This window comes from Natrix helvetica (assembly GCF_964273705.1).
Source record: "Natrix helvetica genome assembly, chromosome: 1".
Taxonomy (NCBI): Eukaryota; Metazoa; Chordata; class Lepidosauria; order Squamata; family Natricidae; genus Natrix; species Natrix helvetica.
This window is the reverse complement of record NC_138548.1, coordinates 365,538,590-365,557,519: the sequence shown is the minus strand read 5'-3', so window position 1 is coordinate 365,557,519 and position 18,930 is coordinate 365,538,590. Positions and strand designations below refer to the sequence as shown.

The 18,930-nt window shown below is 47.4% G+C and overlaps 1 protein-coding gene across 1 annotated transcript; it reads right to left on the bottom strand.

Moving 5' to 3' along the window:
• Positions 1 to 334: 334 nt before the first annotated feature.
• LOC309384801 (uncharacterized protein) lies at positions 335 to 16,395 on the bottom strand. Its single transcript, XM_081938592.1, has 6 exons — positions 16,324 to 16,395; positions 12,656 to 13,223; positions 12,254 to 12,374; positions 6,262 to 6,344; positions 3,634 to 3,760; positions 335 to 1,841 (listed from the first exon to the last, which is right to left on the bottom strand). The coding sequence occupies exons 2-6, from the start codon at positions 13,073 to 13,075 to the stop codon at positions 430 to 432; spliced, it is 2,163 nt and encodes a 720-aa protein (XP_081794718.1). The 5' UTR covers positions 13,076 to 13,223; positions 16,324 to 16,395; the 3' UTR covers positions 335 to 429.
• Between the last annotated feature and the right edge of the window lie 2,535 nt (positions 16,396 to 18,930).

Genomic DNA, 18,930 nt, shown 5'->3' with positions numbered 1-18,930 from the left:
GCAGGGGTGTCCAAACTTGAGAACTTTAAGACTTGTGGACTTCAACTCCCAGAATTCCCCAGCCAGCATGGCTGGCTGGGGAATTCTGGGAGTTGAAGTCCACAAGTCTTAAAGTTCCCAAGTTTGGACACCCCTGTATTAAGGACTTCAGTGATTCACTAAATGCCCACTGCAAAAAGTTGTAAAATCAGGTTGATACATGACCAATTCACTTTATGACTGTGATGGGCCGACTCCATTATGGTTGTAATTCAAGAATTACCTCTAGTTGCTTTTCTGTGTGAACCCTTTTACGGCAAGTAAGGAGACTACTTTTCCTGAAATTCTTCTTTCTTCTCCATGCATTGATAGGGTTTCCCTCCCGTATGGATCTTTTTATGAAAATTAATTGAACTTTTATTATGAAAATTATTTCCACATTCCATGCATTTATAGGGGGGTCTCTCCTGTGTGGATTCTCTTGTGATAAGTAAGGGAACTGTTATGAGTAAAAGTCTTCCCACACTGAACACACTGAAATGGTTTCTCTCCCGTGTGAATCCTTTTATGGGAACTAAGGCTACTGGTTGTGCTGAAGTTCTTCCCACATTCTATGCATTGGTAGGGTTTCTCCCCTGTGTGAACTCTTTTATGGACACTGAGATACCTGCTTGTGCTGAAGTTCTTCCCACATTCTGTGCATTGATAAGGTTTCTCTCCTGTGTGAAACTTTTTATGGAAACTGAGATACCTGCTTGTGCTGAAGTTCTTCCCACATTCTATGCATTGATAGGGTCTCTCTCCTGTGTGGACCCTTTTGTGGCAATTACGATAACTTCTTGTGCTGAAGCTCTTCCCACATTCCATGCATTGATAGGGCTTCTCTCCCGTGTGAACCCTTTTATGGGAAGTACAATCACGTCTTGTCCTGAACGTCTTCCCACATTCCATGCATTGATAGGGCTTCTCTCCTGTGTGAACCCTTTTATGGGAATTGAGATCACCGCTTATCCTGAACGTCTTCCCACATTCTATGCATTGATAGGGTTTCTCTCCTGTGTGAACCCTTATATGGGAATTAAGATCACCGCTCCTCCTGAAGTTCTTCCCACATTCGATGCATTGATAGGATTTCTTTCCTGTGTGGATTCTTTTATGGGAAGTAAGGTTACTGCTTGTGCTGAAGTTTTTCCCACATTCCATGCATTGATAGGGTTTCTCTCCTGTGTGAACCCTTTTATGGGAACAGAGATCACCACTTGTCCTGAACGTCTTCCCACATTCTATGCATTGATAGGGTTTCTCTCCTGTGTGAACCCTTATATGGGAATTGAGATCACTGCTTGTCCTGAAGTTCTTCCCACATTCTATGCATTGATAGTGTTTCTTTCCCGCATGGATACTTTTATGAGGAATTAAGCAACTCTTCATACTGAAGCTTTTTCCACAGTCTACGCACATATGGGGCTTTTCTCCTGAATGGATCATTTTATCGGTAGTTAAATTATTAGTCCGTCTAAAGCTCTTTCCACAGTTCACACATTTATATGGCTTCTCCACTGCATGGACCACTCTACTGGGTAAAATATGATTATTACTGAAGCTCTTTACAATTTTGCAGTTGTTGCTACTTGTATGGAAATGTCCTGTGCTGCTTCCTTTAGAATTATGTTGGATCAGGAAGTGATCTGTTTCTGCACATTTGAGAATGGATATTTCTCTCCAATTGCAAGATTGGTTTTTCTCACATCTCCTTCTTCTCCACTTATTTGGGTTTTTCTCTTCTGGTTTGTCAACATTGATAATTTGTGATGGCACTATACTGCGCTCTGGACAATTTTCCTTCTTCTGCTCATCAACTCCTTGAGGAGGAAGAAAAAGAAATCAGAAATTTGATCACATGTAGTTTACTATCCCTATGCCAGTCCCTAGCCCAGTGATGGCGAACCTCTTTCTTATGGCGTGCCAAAAATTGTGCATGCGTGCCGCCAGTTCATTCCTCCTCGCCCACCTGCGCGTACCCCCCCCCCGTATGCACGCATGACCCCGCCCCAGGCTCTGGAGGCTTTCCTGAAGCCTGGGGAGGGCGAAAACAGCCTCCCCCAGGGCCTCTGAGGTTGTCCAGATTGTTTCAGGAAAGCCTCCGGAGGTTGGGGATGGTGAAAAACGCCCCCAACAGACCAACCGGAAGTTCGGAAACGATTCGTTTCAGGCTTCTGGAGAGCCTCAGGGGGGTGGGGAGGGGAGGCCGTTTTCACTCTCCCCAGGCTTCAGGAAAGCCTCCGGAGGTTGGGGAGGGTGAAAAACAGGCCCAACGGGCCAACCGGAAGTTAATTCGTGAACTTCTGGTTGACTCATTGGGGCTGTTTTTCGCACTCCCCAGCCTCTGGAGGCTTTCCTGAAGCTTGGGGAGGGTGAAAACGGCCTCCCCCGGCCTTCCAGAAGGCTGAAAACCATGGAGCTGACGACTGGCGTGCCAGCAAATGTAGTTTCGCATGCCACCACGGCCTTGGCTTGCATTTATTCATGGACTCTGTAAGGAAAGGAACAGGGGAAACAACAGCATGAATGTTAGTTACAGATTATCCTTGACTTATGATCAGTCAAAATAATTGTTTATACGCTGAGAAGCAACTTTGATAAAAGGCAACTTTTAGTAGCCTTGCAACTTTTTAAAATTAATATAGGTAAATGATGGCATGAGGGGAAAACCTGTCCTAGTGGCTAGTTGTTTTGGCATACAATATCAATGTCCCATGGGAGCGAATTGAAACTATATACCGTGTTTCTCCGAAAATGCGACGTGTTCTGAAACTAACGCCTTGCCACATTTTTCGTGTGGGCAAAAATATAAGCCCACCCCCCAAAATAAGCCCCCTGGACAATGCCCCCCCCCTTCTGGCCAGGCAGAGCAGAGCACTGCTCACAGACCTAGCAGTATCCCAAAAGCGCCAAGTTGCGGGAGCCGGGGGGGGCGAGAAAGGCTCTCACACTGCTTGGCGTCTTTGTGATACCGCTAGGTTGGGAAGTGGCGTTCTGCCTGGCCGGAGCGGGGAGTTGCCGGGCGGCTGCTCCCTTGTGAGCGGGCTCCCGAAGAGCCGGGCACAGCCTCAGGGGCGAAGCAGCCATGAGGTGACCATGCTCACGAGCAGCCGCTTGGCAACCCCCCTCTCCAGCCGGGCAGAGCGCCATTCACTGACCTTGGGGGTATCCCTAAGGCGCCAAGACACGTGGAGCTCTGCCTGCCCCCCCAGCTCCTGCGGCTTGGCACATTAGGAATACCCCCTAGGTCAGTGCATGGAGCGCTGCCTGGCTGGAGAGGGAGGTGTTGCATGAGCGCCTGTTCCGCCCCCAGCAAGCATGCCTCCCAGCCCCACCATGCCCTGGCCCAGCTCTCCCTGCAGCTCAGTACTGACACGGGGCCCAAGCAGCATCTCAAGACTGCGCATCCATCCTTTCAAGACCCCTATCAGGCCAATTCTAAATGAAACTGTAGTACTTGGAACACTGTGGAGAACTGGAATTAATATAAGATAAAAAGAGAAAAGATAAGAAATCACTTTAACAAGATCTGCACAGATCTCTGAAGCTGTAAATAAGCTGTCTATTATTGACTCCTCAATCCTCAAATTTTTCTCAAAGAGGAATCCTTACCTAAAAAGGCCACCATGCTAGACATTTCCAACAGGATTTCTTGGTGCAGGGCTTTTTGGCTGGGATCCAGCAGCAACCACTCTTCACTGGTGAAATCAACAGACACCTCCTCGAAGGACACAGGACCCTGAACAAGGAAGAATCCCGGTGATCAGACTTGACAGAACGAAGGCAATATATATATATACGTGTCCCGGGATAACGTTGCAGGATCCAATCTGAGTCAGTCACCGGAACCAGAATTTATTCTTCCAAACTCTAGAACTCGTGTTGGAGCCCCATCCTCAGAGAACGTCTCACTCTACAGAATATGTGCACTGGACTGTTCTATGCGATATACAGAGAAAAGTTCCCTGAAGATGGGGGCTCCAACAGAAGTCTGAAAGCTTATGGGAATAAACCTCTGGTTCCGTTGACTGACGCAGATTGGATCCTGTAGACCAGGGGTGTCAAACTCAAGACCCGCAGGCCACATCCGGCCCGCAATGTGGCTACATCCAGCCAGCGAGGTTGCCCTTGAGACACGCAAAGGACTGGCGTCCGGCGCCTCCGGTGCTAATCTATAACTTGATAGCTGCCATCCGGCCCAGAACATGGTCAGCCTTAGATCCGCAGGGTAGCCCTGGAGCTGGCAAGAAACTGTCCTGCTGTCTCATCCCAGCCCCCTGGGCGCTTACTGCCTCCTGTGGGGGCAGGGCTGAAGCTGGCTCCAGGGCTGGGGAAGGGGAGAGGAAGGAAGGGGATGGGAATGAGGAGGAAGGGGAGGGGAAGGAAGATGTGAATAAGGAGAGAAGGAGAAAAGGGGGGAGAGGAAGGAAGGGGATGGGAATGAGAAGGAAGTGGAGGGGAAGGGGGAGGAAGGAAGGAGGAAGTGGAGGGGAAGGGGGAGGAAGGAAGGAGAAGGGGATAAAAAGGTGAGAAGAAGGAACGGGAGGGGATGGAGGGAGGAGATGGGAATAAAAAGGAGAGAAGGAAGAAGGGAAGAGGAGGGTGTGAGGAAGGAAGGAGATGGGAATAAGGAGAGGAGAAAGAGGAGAGGAGGGAGGAAGATGGGAATGAGATAGAGGGAGGGAAGCTGACCATGCCAATCCCCCTGGCCACACCCACCATGCCCACCCAAGGTCAACCGCAACCCTGATGCAGCCCTCAATGAAATCGTGTTTGACATCCCTGCTGTAGACTCAATAGAATTTGCAAGATCTCCTTTAATTTGCACATCCTAAAAACAGAGTTATAATTCTTAAGTGAGCATTTCCCCAGCTGAACTCAACGTGATATGCGATAAAATCATCCTGATCTCTCAAGGAGTGGTTACATACAATGTCCTCTCCATCTAAGTCAGGGGTGTCAAACTGGTGGCACGCGGGCCGGATCTATCACACGCAGGCCACGCCCAGCTCCATGAAGGGAAAAACCTCAAAAAACATTACATGGTGGCCACATGACGCCCGTTGAGTTTGACACCCATGATCTAAATGGTATAAGGCAGCAAAGATTATTAAAGTGGTTAGTTATGAATTAGCTGCATTCCTATCTCCTGAAAGACTTCGTGTTATTAGGTTTAGTAAATTGGATTTAACCAGGTGATAAGTCCAAATGCTCTCATCTTCTTTCTCAAGTAAGTACGGTGGTAGATTCCTACCGGTTTGGCTGAACCGGTAGTGGTTTGGCGGACTGAGTTGCTGGACCCGGCAGCAACCCAGGCCAGCCACGCCCCCCAATTGGTTCCCCGGGTGGTGCTATCATCTTGTTTTTTACTTCTGCGCATGGGCAGAAACATTTTAATTGCAGTGTGCATGCGCACGAAGTGCACGCACGCACACAAGCGAACCAGCAGTAGTGCCTGCCGGAACCCACCGCTGAGTTAGTAGGTTGCCTATTGGTTAGTCACGGAAAGAGGGACCACTAACCCCTTTATCTCTTTCCTAGACAGAAAAGTTGAAAAAGCTGGAAAGAGGCAGAAACGAAACTACTTCTGAAATGCCATATGAAACCGGGATGCTGCTCTTAAAGGCTAAGCTGGAGTCAGGGGTGTCTTCGGTCTTTACTTTTGATAAATCTCCTTATGCTCAGAAAAGAAAGTTCTGAAAGTTCAAATAACGACGTCTTTTCTCCTTGACTTCTGATCATGGAGGTTCAAAATTAAACCTGGCTTGAAAAAGTCACGACTATCTCAAATGCCTGTACTGGGGTGTATCCTGGCATTTGGAAACCAATTCACATTTACAATGTCTGGCAAAAAAAAAAAAAACCCATTGGTTAAACTGGATTTGCACTGACAACACATGTTCACTTAATAACTCTAGTGACTCAATTTACAATCCCCGTAACATAATGGAAATTCCAATCCCAATTGTGATTGTAAGACCAGGTCTAACTGTATTTCTGCAAATTAGTTTGGCAGTCACATTACAGTATTTGCATTCAAAAAAATGATCAAAGATGACCGAGAGGCTCCTATTGGTTTGCCAGTTAATTTTGTTTTATTGCACTTTATGTTTTATAGTGCGAACTGTCATGCGTCATTCTTAGAGTCCAGCAGTATATGATCATATACTGAGACCACAAATGGAAACGGGAGGACTCTCATTGATCCTCCACATTAACCCCTGATCTTTTACTTCCTACCTGAGCTAGGGCTCCCGTCGCTTTTTCGGCGCCACCAGTAGAGGAAGATGACCCAGCGAACAACGGTGACTCCATTTTGTTACCTGGCAAGGAGAAAGAAAAGATGGGAGGAAGAAAAGGAGTAATAACTGCATCAAGAATCATGTATGCACAAAATTGGAAAAACAAAAATACACCAACGGAAGAAAATGTGATAAAAAAAGTATTAGAATGCACTGAAATGGACAGACTTGCAAAAGAAATAAAAGACAAAGAAGAATCTGAGTATTACTTAGTATGGAATTTATGGTACAAATGGGTAGAGGAAAGAGGCAAAGAATAAGAAAGCAGAGGAATGCCGTCGATATAGTTTCCTTGGACTTCAAGAAGGCTTTTGATAAGGTAGACCATAACCTACTACTAGATAAAGTAGAAGAATGTGGGTTGGACAGCATCACCACCAGATGAATTCGTAACTGGCTGACCAACCGCACTCAACGTGTAGTCCTCAATGGAACTGTATCTACATGGAGGGAAGTATGCAGTGGAATACCCCAAGGCTCTGTTTTAGGCCCAGTACTCTTCAACATCTTCATCAATGATTTGGATGAGGGAATAAATGGGGAACTCATCAAATTTGCAGATGACACCAAGCTGGCAGGAAGAGCCAACACTCCAGAAGATAGGCTTAAGATACAGAAGGATCTTGACAAACTTGAACATTGGGCACTATCTACTAAATGAAATTCAATGCTGAAGAGAGTAAGGTTCTACATTTAGGCAAGAAAAACGAAATGCACAAGTACAGTATAGGTCAGTGATGGCGAACCTTTTTGGCCCCGCGTGCCAAAAGCAGGGGGAGCACAGTGGGGTCATGGGTGGGCTGCCACACCCATAATCCTACGTGTGCAACCCCTGTACGTATGCGCACACATACCCCACCCTCTTTTGAGTCTGTGATGATCCCATTTTTCACCCTCCCCGGGCTCCAGAGGCTTTCTAAGAGCCTGTGGAGGGCAAAAATGGCCTCCCTGCCCCCCCCAGAGGCCCTCTGGAGGCTTCCAGCACCTTCCACTTGCACCCGCAGTGCCTGCTGCTCCCCGCCGCCTTCAGAGGCAATGGAGGCAAACGCTACTCTTGGTGGGGCAGCCATGCTCGTGCGGTCCTGGCCCGAAATCTCATGACCACACACACACACGCCGAGCCAAGCGCAGCTCAACTGTGCCGGGAGGCACCTGGCAGCACCATTGGTCTTCCTGGTGGCTGGCGGGTAGTTGCAAATGCAATGCCCTCAATGTCCAGCACCTTCCACTGACGCAGAAAGGGTGTGCGGTGGGGAAACAGGTTCCCCCGGGGGGGGGGGTGTTGAGAGAGAGATTGGATCAACGGGGGGGGGGGGGGAGTTCCCTGTTTGCTGCAGGAGCAGCACTGGGCTGAAGCACCTCGCCGGGCGTTTCCATTCTGTGGGAGGTGGAGCTTCCCTGGCGCGCTGGGCAACTTGTTGAGAGGTGCCGCTCTCCCGCAATTTGAGAAGGGGGAAAAAAGGGAGTTTTCCCCTCAAGTCCACGGAGGGAGATTTCAGGGAAGCTGCACCTCCCTCAGAATGAAAATGCCCAGCGGGGCGCTTCAGCCCAGTGCTGCTCCTGCGGCAAACAGGGGAAACTCTCTGCCCCCCCCCCCACTAGTCTGATATTTCTCTCTCTCACATACACGGGAACCTGTTTCCCCACCGCACACCCTTTTTGTGCCTTTCTCTGAGCCAGCTTGGGGGGGGGGGGGTAGCTAGCCGGGCAGGTGCAATGGTAATAAGAAGAAGGTTAGTGCGCTCCCATCCGCACCCACCACCCCTGCCAGCTCAGGGCAGCGGACTCATGTATGAACTAAGGCTGTGGGGAGGCCCCTGCGTGTTGCAGAGGGGGGTGGCAGCCTTCCTCTACATGACAAAGCATTTCCCGTCACTAAGGGTGAACGGGAGCACCCCAACAAGTGAAGAACATGCTGGCAAACCACCCGTCTGTGCTCAAGCCAACCTGCCTCTGTCCCTGCATGGGGTCTCTGCCAAAACTGGATCCTTTCCTGCCCTGCTGCATCGTCTGTCCGCACCCAGAGGTGGCTGGGGCAACAGTTCCGCCTCCCGCCCCCCTCTTCAAGCCCAGCAAGAAAGCCTGCTCATCCCACCAAATCCATCCAAGGAAGGAGTGAGAGAGAGCCGGGTTCAGCCGATCTGCTCTCCCCGAGCTACAAGCAGCAGGTAAGGGCAGAGACCGCAATGCTTCCCGATGAGAAAATAAAGCTCCTTTTCTCAGGCAGTGTGGGGTGGAGTTTAAAGCTAACCCAGAAGAGCAGGTGCTTACTGCTTGTTCTGGCATGCGGAGAGGGACCTTGGCCAAGTCGGGCTCTCTCTCCTTCCTTGGGTGAATCTGGTGGGAGGAGCGGCCTTCCTTGCCGAGCTTGAGGAGGGAAGGAGGCCCGAGGGCAAGAGCAATCCCTGGCCGCCTTTGGGTTAGGGTGGAGCCAACTTAGGCCTCCGTCTCTTGATCTCCTTGTGCCAGGGGAATCCTTCTCCAGGCAGGGGCGAAGAAGAGCCACTGCCCTTCTCCCTCTGTGGCTCCTGCCCAGCGCTTTCTCCCCTTCGCCTCCCCACACTTGTTTACCTGTCCCAGAGAGCTCGTGCTACGCCTCCCTCCGACCCGGTCACCTTCCTTGCCAGCATCGCTCCTGAGCGAACTCTTCTATCCTCAGCTGTTGCGAAGCACAACCCAATGCGTCAACTGGAAGTCGGTTCCCAAACTTCCGGTTTGTGCCTTGTGTTGTCTTTTGCCCTCCGGAGGCTTCAGTGAAGCCTCCCAAAAATGAAAGCTGAAGTCAACTGGCCAGCGCAAGCATTCGCGCTGGAGCTAATATAGGGCAACGCCTTGCGTGCCCTGACAAATGGCTCTGCGTGCCATAGGTTTGCCATCACGGGTATAGGTGGTACGTTGCTCAATATTAGTAACTGTGAGAGGGATCTTGGAGTCCTAGTGGACAACCATTTAAATAGGAGCCAGCAGTGTGCAGCAGCTTCCAAAAAAGCCAACACAGTTCTAGGCTGCATCAACAGAGGGATAGAATCAAGATCACGTGAAGTGTTAATACCACTTTATAATGCCTTGGTAAGGCTACACTTGGAATACGGCATCCAGTTTTGGTCACCACGATGTAGAAAAGATGTGGAGACTCTAGAAAGAGTGCAGAGAAGAGCAACAAAGATGATTAGGGGACTGGAGACTAAATCATATGAAGAACAGTTGCAGGAACTGGGTATGTCTAGCTTAAGAGAAAGAAGGACTAGGGGAGACATGATAGCAGTGTTCCAATATCTCAGGGGTTGCCACAAAGAAGAGGGAGTCAAACTATTCTCCAAGGCACCTGAGGGTAGAACAAGAAGCAATGGGTGGAAACTAATCAAGGAGAGAAGCAACTTAGAACGGAGGAGAAATTTCCTGACAGTGAGAACAATTAATCAGTGGAACAGAAGTTGCCTCCAGAAGTTGTGAATGCCCCAACATGGAAGTCCTTAAAAAGATGTTGGATAGCCATTTGTCTGAAATGGTCCAACTCTGTTATTGTATTGTATTGTAAGTATAAATTACCATATGAGTAGATGAAAAAAGCGTAAAAATAGATATATAGATATATAAAGGTATACATGTATGAATAAAAAGTGTATAGCGGAGGCTTAACAATGTGGAAATGTTGCAAAGATGATATTTGTCGTTTAAAAAAATGAAAAAAAAAAGTTTAATAAAAACATTTTTTTAAAAAAATGGACTAACTCCATCTTTTCAAGTTTGAAGGCACAACATTGTATTTTTTTCTGTCTTGTGGAAGAAACTTCCATCCATCATATTCTTCTTTTGGTGGCATTTTATGGGATCCATTTTGGGAGTCAAGAATAAAAAAAAATGAGAAGACCACAGCTGCAGCATGTACTGGGGAACAAACCCCAATTTAACCTCTGTCACTGCGTTTATTTGGTTTGCCAGCTGTGCCTAGATTCTGAGTTATACGGTAGAATGAACTGACTTCTTATCTAAGCTTCACTGTGCATGTCACACATTCTTTCACACTTCACTTTACTTTACTTTTGTCCGTCTGCCAAGGCAGATAGGAACTTTGCCAAGATGTAGTCATTTAATTAGTAAGTTTGTATTTTTACTTTCTTTACAATGAAATGTTTTTCTTAGAATATATCTCGGGCTTATTTTGCTTATTTAAAAAGTATGCTTCAAGGAAATGCCACGATTTCATACAGGGCTTAGTTTACCCCTGACAACCTCCCTCCTAGCCTCTTGGGCAGGAATGAGATCATCCGTGGTTTCGGGGTGGGATATCATCTGTATGCTGATGATACTCAGCTATACATTTCCACCCCGAACCACCCCAATGAGGCCGTCAAAATGATGTCCCGGTGTTTGGAGGCCATACGGGTCTGGATGGATGGCAACCGACTAAAACTCAACCCTTCCAAGACGGAGTGGCTGTGGCTTCCGGCCTCCCGGTTCAACCAGGTGCTTCCATCTCTGGCCATCGGGGGCGTGCAACTAGCCCCCATGGAACAGGTGCGCAATTTGGGCGTCCTCCTAGATGCCCGGCTGTCCATGGATGACCATGTAACAGCCGTGGCAAGGGGGGCGTTCCATCAGGTCCGCCTGTTGCGCCAATTGCACCCCTTATTGGACCGGGATGCCCTACGCACAGTCACCCATGCGCTAGTGACGTCTCGCCTGGACTACTGCAATGCTCTCTACATGGGGCTTCCCTTGAGATGCACTTGGAGACTACAGTTGGTCCAGAATGCAGCCGCGCGGGTGATTATGGGGAGGACTAGATACTCCCCTGTAACACCTCTCCTGCGCGAGCTGCACTGGCTTCCTGTGGTCTACCGAGTGCGTTTCAAGGTTTTGATTATGATCTTTAAAGCGCTTCATGGCACAGGGCCTAGTTACATGCAGGATCGCATCCTGCCCCACACATCCCTACGACCAATTCGCTCACACAGAGAGGGAATTCTCCGGGTGCCGTCCGCCAAACAGTGTCGGGGGGCGACACCCAGGAGCAGAGCCTTCTCTGTGATGGGCCCAGCCCTGTGGAATGACCTCCCCCGTGACATCAGGATTACTTCCGATCTCCGCTCCTTCCGTGTACAGCTGAAGACCCACCTCTTTCAATTATCTGGCCTGGCTCAACCGTAATTTTTCTCACTCCTCCTGACTGTCTTTTTAAATTTTAAATTTTAATTGTACATTGGGTTTCTTACAATTGGGGTATTTTAATGGTGATTTTTAACTGTCAAAATGTTGTAATTTGTTACCTCCTCCGTGCATGTGTGTCTTTGTATATATGTATGTTTATGTGTTTGTACACATGTTTTATGTTCTATATGCTCCATTGTACGCCGCCCCGAGTCCTGCCTGGAAAGGGAGCGGCTAATAAATTCAAATTATTATTATTATTATTATTAAGGAAGTTGACTCTTGGCAATCCAATTTTTCATTCAACCAGTTGATGCTCTCTCTCCACCCCCTGCAGCCTGAAACCATTCACCCTGAAACTGCAGCCTGAAACCATCACATTCTGATGAAATTCTGGCATCCAGGAACAAGCCTGCAAGCACAGATGGTCAGGCCAAGAAATATATGAGAATTTACTCATAATCATCTATCAAGAAAGACAGGTTGTCTCCCTTCCTCATCTCTGAGGACCAAGAACCTCAGAATGGAGGAGTCAGAATGCAATCCAGGGTGATCTCCAGAAGAATCAGTCTTCTGCAAATGGGGAATCATTGGAAAGTAGCGTGTGGACTGAAGGGACGGAATTCTTTCACGGAACTTAAACATTCTAGCTTCAAGAGAGAGAGAGAGTTAAATCTTTTCTAATAAGTCCCAACAACTAGACATGAGGAGACACAAAGAATTAAGAACAGCCAGGAGCTCCGAAAAACCTATAACCTAATAAAAGGATCTTCCCTTACCTAATGAGGTATTGTGACGTTGAATTTTCTCTTTGGAAATCCCTCTGAAAAACGGCCCCTGAGCAGGATTTCTGGGATCCCTCCTTGCCTCAGGACAATCAGTGCGCACCTCCAGGAAGGACTTGAAATATAAACAAGGAAGTGAATAATAGAACTCAACAGTATAACTGGATTTTCTGTTCTACCTACAAGGTTGCAAGCCATAGCTATCTCCATCGGTAGAGATGGAAGAGGCCAATGGGGACACTATTCCAAATCACCTGGAAGAACGGAGGAACAATTTCACTAACAAGGTTCTTTAAAGATCTTGTGTTATTAATCCCCTGAAGTCTCTTAGGGAGATATTTAAGAGTTCAAGCACATTAAGAGCCCTCCGTATTTCCCGAGAGGTGTGTCTCTCACCTGGCGCCCTCCCTGCTCCTCCATCGCTGCCCAATCCAGCAGGAAACCTTCAGCCAGGGCCACTGCCTGGCAACTGGTACCCGGTTGGCACTTCCTCACCCAGCACTGCATCTCCCTGGGCAGGACGGCCAAAAACTGCTCCAAGATCACCCGGTCCAACAACTGAGCCTTGGTGTGCTTCTCGGGCTGCAACCAACCGCAGCAAAAGTGATGAAGGCGGCTGCAAAGTTCTCGCGGCCCCTCAGCCTCCTTAAAGAAGCTATTCCTGAAATACCAATGCTGGTTCTCAGACATGAGGGCTTCCTCTTCCTCCTCTGGGATCTTTTGCCTGGGGCCTGGCCAGATCTCCCCACAGATCCCAGGCTGAGCAGAAACAGAGTCTTTCCCCACTTCCTTCCAAGCTGGCTTGTTTGCATCCATTTCTGGTGTCTTCTCTGAGAGGGATCCAGAAGGGCCCTGTGGATCTCCCGGGTCTCCAAAGGTCTTTTCAGTCCTGGAATCTGAAGGAGTTGCCCAGAAAGCCCCCCGGGGGAAATTTTCAAGCTCAAGCAGCCTCCAGCATTTATATCTGAGACGGAAAAGAAAAGAAACATCAGGAACTACAGAGATTGTTCTCAATCAGAAACTCCGATTCTTGAATCTAAATATGGGCACAAAGTAGTTCGGAGGAAGGTTCAAAAATCAAGAGATGTTTCAGGCTCGGTGTAATGTCTGTCCTTCCTTCTTGCATTTCATTTTGAGGAGGGGCTTCTGCAAAGATGCAGCTCAACATCACGGGTGGTGAAAAAAAAAAACACCAGGCAGAGAATATTTCCAAATGTATTGGTAATTACATTTGAGGAACAGAATTGGACAGTAACCTCCCTCCCCCCCCTCCCATCCCCCAAAAAGCTGAAGGTTGCAGAGGGTGGAGGAGCGAAGTCAGGAAAACTGCTTTTCCAGATTATTTTTTATTACAAATGCTCGGAAGCAAACTTTATACCCAATGATGTAAGCACATATTCCCTCAGGCTTCCTCCCCCCCCCCCCCAATGTTGCATCTTTTACTGGCACAGTGGGGAGCAGGAAGTGGGGAGGGGGAGGCTTTAAGGACGGCAGAACAAGAAGCAATGGGTGGAAACTAATCAAGGAGAGAACCAACCTAGAACTAAGGAGAAATTTCCTGACAGGAAGAACAATTAATCAGCGGAACTGCTAGAAATTGTGGGTGCTCCAGGACTGGAGGTTTTTGAGAAGACATTTCTCGAGAATGGTAGAGGGTATCTTACTGGAGCAAGGGTTTGGAGCAAAATACCATCTGTTACAAATCTGTTATTCTGCTTATGTTTGCAAATGCAAAACTACCTCCGTCTCCTCCGAAGACTTTTTCCTAGGAAGTGTGTGTGTGTGTGTGTGTGTGTGTGTGCGTTTGAGTGCTAAAGGCTGCCCAACAGTTTTATAACAGATTAACAGAGTTGAAAGGGACCTTGTATGTCATCTAGTCCAACCCCCCGTTGCCCAAGCAGGAGACCCTATGCCAGGGGTGTCAAATCAAGGCCTGAGGGCTTCATCTGGCCCACAGGTTGCTTAAATTTGGCCCATGGTCAAAGGACCAGCCCATGGTGCTTCTGCCAGCCAAAATGCGGCCCCCACGCAGCCCGTTTTTGGCGAGCAGTGCTACTGGAGGCCAGGGAGGTTGAAAACGGGCCTCCTGGGACCTCCATGCGGCCTGTTTTTGGCTGGCAGAGTGCTACTGGAGGCCAGGGAGGCCAAAAATGGGCTGCAGGGGGACTCCCGGAGAGTCCCAGCAGAGTGTTGTAGGAGCACTGGATTACAATTATACAATACAATATCAGAGTTGGAAGGGACCTTGGAGGTCTTCTAGTCCAACCCCCTGCCTAGGCAGGAAACCCTATACCGTTTCAGACAGATGGCTATCCAACATCTTCTTAAAGACTTTCAGGGTTGGGGCATTCACAACTTCTGGAGGCAAGCTGTTCCAGTGATTAATTGTTCTAACTGTCAGGAAATTTCTCCTCAGTTCTAAGTTGCTTCTCTCCTTGATTAGTTTCCATCCATTGCTTCTTGTTCTACCCTCAGGTGCCTTGGAGAATAGTTTGACTCCCTCTTCTTTGTGGCAACCCCTGAGATATTGGAAGACTGCTATCATGTTTCCCCTAGTCCTTCTTTCTCTTAAGCTAAACATACCCAGTTCCTGCAACCGTTCTTCATATGTTTTAGTCTCCAGTCCCCTAATCCTCTTTGTTGCTCTTCTCTACACTCTTTCTAGAGTCTCCACATCTTTTCTACATCGTGGGGACCAGAACTGAATGCAGTATTTCAAATGTGGCCTTACCAAGGCTTTATAAAGTGGTGTTAACCCTTCACGTGATCTTGATTCTATCCCTCTGTTGATGCAGCCTAGAACTGTGTTGGCTTTTTTTGGCAGCTGCTGCACACGGCTGGCTCCTATTTAAATGGTTGTCCACTAGGACTCCAAGATCCCTTTCACAGTTACTACTACTGAGCAAGGTACCACCTACACTGTACCTGTGCATTTCGTTTTTCTTGCCTAAATGTAGAACCTTACTTTTTTCATCATTGCATTTCATTTTATTAGATAGTGCCCAATGTTCAAGTTTGTCAAGATCCTTCTGTATCTTAAGCCTGTCTTCTGGAGTGTTGGCTATTCCTGCCAGCTTGGTGTCATCTGCAAATTTGATGAGTTCCCCATTTATTCCCTCATCCAAATCATTGATGAAGATGTTGAAGAGTACTGGGCCTAAAACAGAGCCTTGGGGTACTCCACTGCATACTTCCCTTCAGGAAGGTTCAAATGATATGGAGTTAAGGGCCCCCACCTCAGTCTCTTTGTCTCTCTGACTCACCCCCCCTTCTATCCAGCAGCTCCAATCCCAGCTTCAGGAAGGTTCAAATGATATGTGACCTCAAGTAACTGCCTAATCCAGATAGAAAACAAGCAACATCCTAAATTAATACTACAGTTTAATACAGATTGTACATACTGTAGGTGCATTTAATCTACAATTAACAATGTATAATTGACAGCCATTTCTATTTCTATCCTGGAAATTTACCTCTGCTGTTAGGTCTTGTATTATCATACAATGTATACTATTGTATTTTCATTATTAGTTGCCTGGAACTTTTATTATTATTCGACCTGGAAAAGCAATTTACTTTTAATCAATGGGGTATAAATTTAGAAATAAAAAGTGTCAAACACCCACCATGGCCACGCCCACCCCGGCCCTCAAAGGTCAAACACAACCCTGATACAGCCCTCAATGAAATCGAGCTTGACGTCCCTGCCCTACATCATTTCCGACAGATGGCAGTCCAGTCTCTTCTTGAAAGTCCCAGCGATGAAGCTCCCACAACTTCCGAAGGAAATTTCTGTTCCATTGGTGGATTGCTTTCACTGTCAGAAAATGTCTCCTTATTTCCAGGTCGAATCTCTCCTTGTTCAGTTTCCATCCCTTATTTATATCCAATATACCATTATTTCCCAGATCCCTTCCCTCCTGGCGAGCCTGGGCTTTTACCTCCTGCCTAAGTTTGGGGTCTTTCTGCATACGAAGTCACGCGCAAAGGGGAATCTGAACCCTTCCCTCCACATCACTGGGGTGACTGTCCCCGAATGAACCCATTGCGCGTCCCCCCCTCACCTGGGCCTCCCACGAGGTGGTCCCTACGCGTGCCGGGCGTCCTTCCTGCCAGAAGGAATCGGTTGCAGCGGGCGGGCTCTGATGGAAGCCAGGCGTTCGGCGAGGAGGCGCGCATGCTCAGCGGAGCTGCCCCTCCCACTTTGGTGCCGGTAGGAGGGAACCCGCGGAAGAGAGGGGGGAGGGAAGCGAAGGGAGAGCGAGCGAGCTCGTCGGATCACGTGACCCTGGCGAGCCAATGGCGGGAGAGAAGCGTCTGTCAAGGTTTGGGCGGGAAGAAGAGAATCGCTGAATCTCCTCAGACGCTTCTCTGCGGGGGGCGACTCTCCCGTCTTCGCTCCCTGAGGGATTTGGCGGGTCTTTATTATTAAACCCGTTTTTTTTGGGGGGGGGGGAAGCTCGCCGGATCACGTGAGTCTGGCGAGCCAATGGCAGGAGAGAAGCGCCTCTCAGGCTTGGGAGGGAAAACGTAGTCGCAGATTCTCCTCAGCTGGGTCGTGACTCTATTTTTCCCGAGGGCTTTGGCTAGTCGAGGGAAAAAGAATAATTTTGGGGTGACGTGATAGCAGAATTCCAGTATTTGAGGGGCTTCCCCTAAGAAGGGAGGCTCGACTTATTTTCCAAAGCATCACAAAGCAAGACAAGAAACAACGGATGGAAACTAATGAAGGAAAGAAGCAACCTGGAATTTAGGAGAAATTTCTTAATGATGACAATTAACCAGTGGAAAAAGTTATCACCAGAAGTTGTGAGTGCTTCATCACTGGAGGTTTAAGTAAAAGACTGGACAGCCACCTACCTGAAAGGGTAATAGAAACTTGTGCTTCAGCAGGGGGTTGGACTAGAGGACCTTGAAGGTCCCTTCCAGTTCTATTCTGATTGCCTGGCTTTTACTATTTTTTTAGTTTTCCTCATCATGCTTTGTGGTGCCAGGATGGGATCTCCTGGTGGAGTATCATTGGAAAAGGACCCCGTGAAGGAAAGATTGGCTTGGACAAAATGTCACTCAGGGCACTTGAGGTCACAGCATGAAAATCAAATGTCAAACCATCCGTTGATTTCTGTTCTGCATCCCAGGGGTGACACACCAGTTTGAAAAACAGCCTCACTTTTAGCTCTGGGTAAAAAGAAAATGACCCGCAGAACTTGTGGATTGCAAAAGGATTCACCAGCTACCCTTCTTAACATTCCTCTACCTAGATGAGCATGAAGCCTTCAGCTAGCCTCCAGCACCAGAAACCACAATAGAAAACACCACAAATGGGGCATCTTTTGAGCTTCTCCGAGACAAATCCCAAAGTCTCCCTTTTCTCCCTCCCTTCCCTTTACTCAATTGGGCTTCTGGACAAGCTCCTTCTTGCCTTCCCAAAGTTGGGCCTATTGCTTGTGGGTCACACCCTCTTCTGGGCATGTCATTGTTTAGGTTCCCCTCTTCCCAAGGACACCACAAATGTAAAAATTAATGATTAAGCAAATCATTTTTTAACCATTCAAATGTACCTTCAATTGATAGAAAGTCGCTAAAAATTTCAATTCTCTGGTACCCCTTTGAGTCCTCTGATGTAAAACATGACTTCAACTAAAGCACTTTGAATACACATAATTTCTCTATGTTAAAATGACATAAATATGAACGTTCCTAACAAATGCCATACATTTTTAGAAGAAAATACTTCCCATGTTTTAAAGACTTTGCTGCTTTGTTTATAGGTAGATCTATTTGCTAAGGCCTTTCTCATATTCCATGGATTTTTATGCATCATCGTCTCTACAATGTGAATTCTTTGAAAAGCGTCATATCTGAAATCATTCCACCTCTTTCTACAAGTTTCTAGGTCTATTCCATTCTACTCCTCTCACTGAAGATTCTCCAACACATTAAAAGTCTATAGAGATTCTCAGTCATCCAGGTCCTGGTTGTCTCCAAGGTGCTTTTTCAGGAGGCAACTGGACTTTCTTGTTTCTTCTTTTGAAGACCTTTCGCTTCTCATCCAAGAAGCTTCTTCAGCTCTTGACAGGATAGTGGGGAATGGAAGGATTGATATTTCCTTGCCGACAGCTGGTCATTTGCATCCTTTAAGGGCTGTTGAAGCACTTGGGAGGTTTATCTGTGTCCTCAGGGCCACTTGAATGGTGCTTCTGGTACTTGTAGTCTGGAGCACTACTCTACTACAGCACTACACTACCAGGAGCACCAACTCAGGTGACCCTGAGGACACAGATAAACCTCCAAGTGTTTCAGACCCTCTAAAAGGATGCAAATGACCAGCTGTCTTTTTTTTTTTAATTGAATGTTTTAATCTTTAAAAACAGTAAAGAAGACACAAGGGAAAAAAACCATGATAAAACCAAACAAAACACGGAACATACATAACAGTATAGAGTAATTTTACAGCTTTCAATATCGGCTTTCCAGCTTAGCTTTTATAATTCTCCCTTCTGCATTGCCTATCACTATAACCTTGTCCTATGATGTAGCAAGCATAATATTAACACTTATAGTAATATTCATTATTTGTCTCTCCATCTATTTGTATTCTCTATTTCCTGTTTTGGCTTCTCATTTCTAGCCACTTGTACATTTTATTCCATACTTTATAGAAGGGGGAT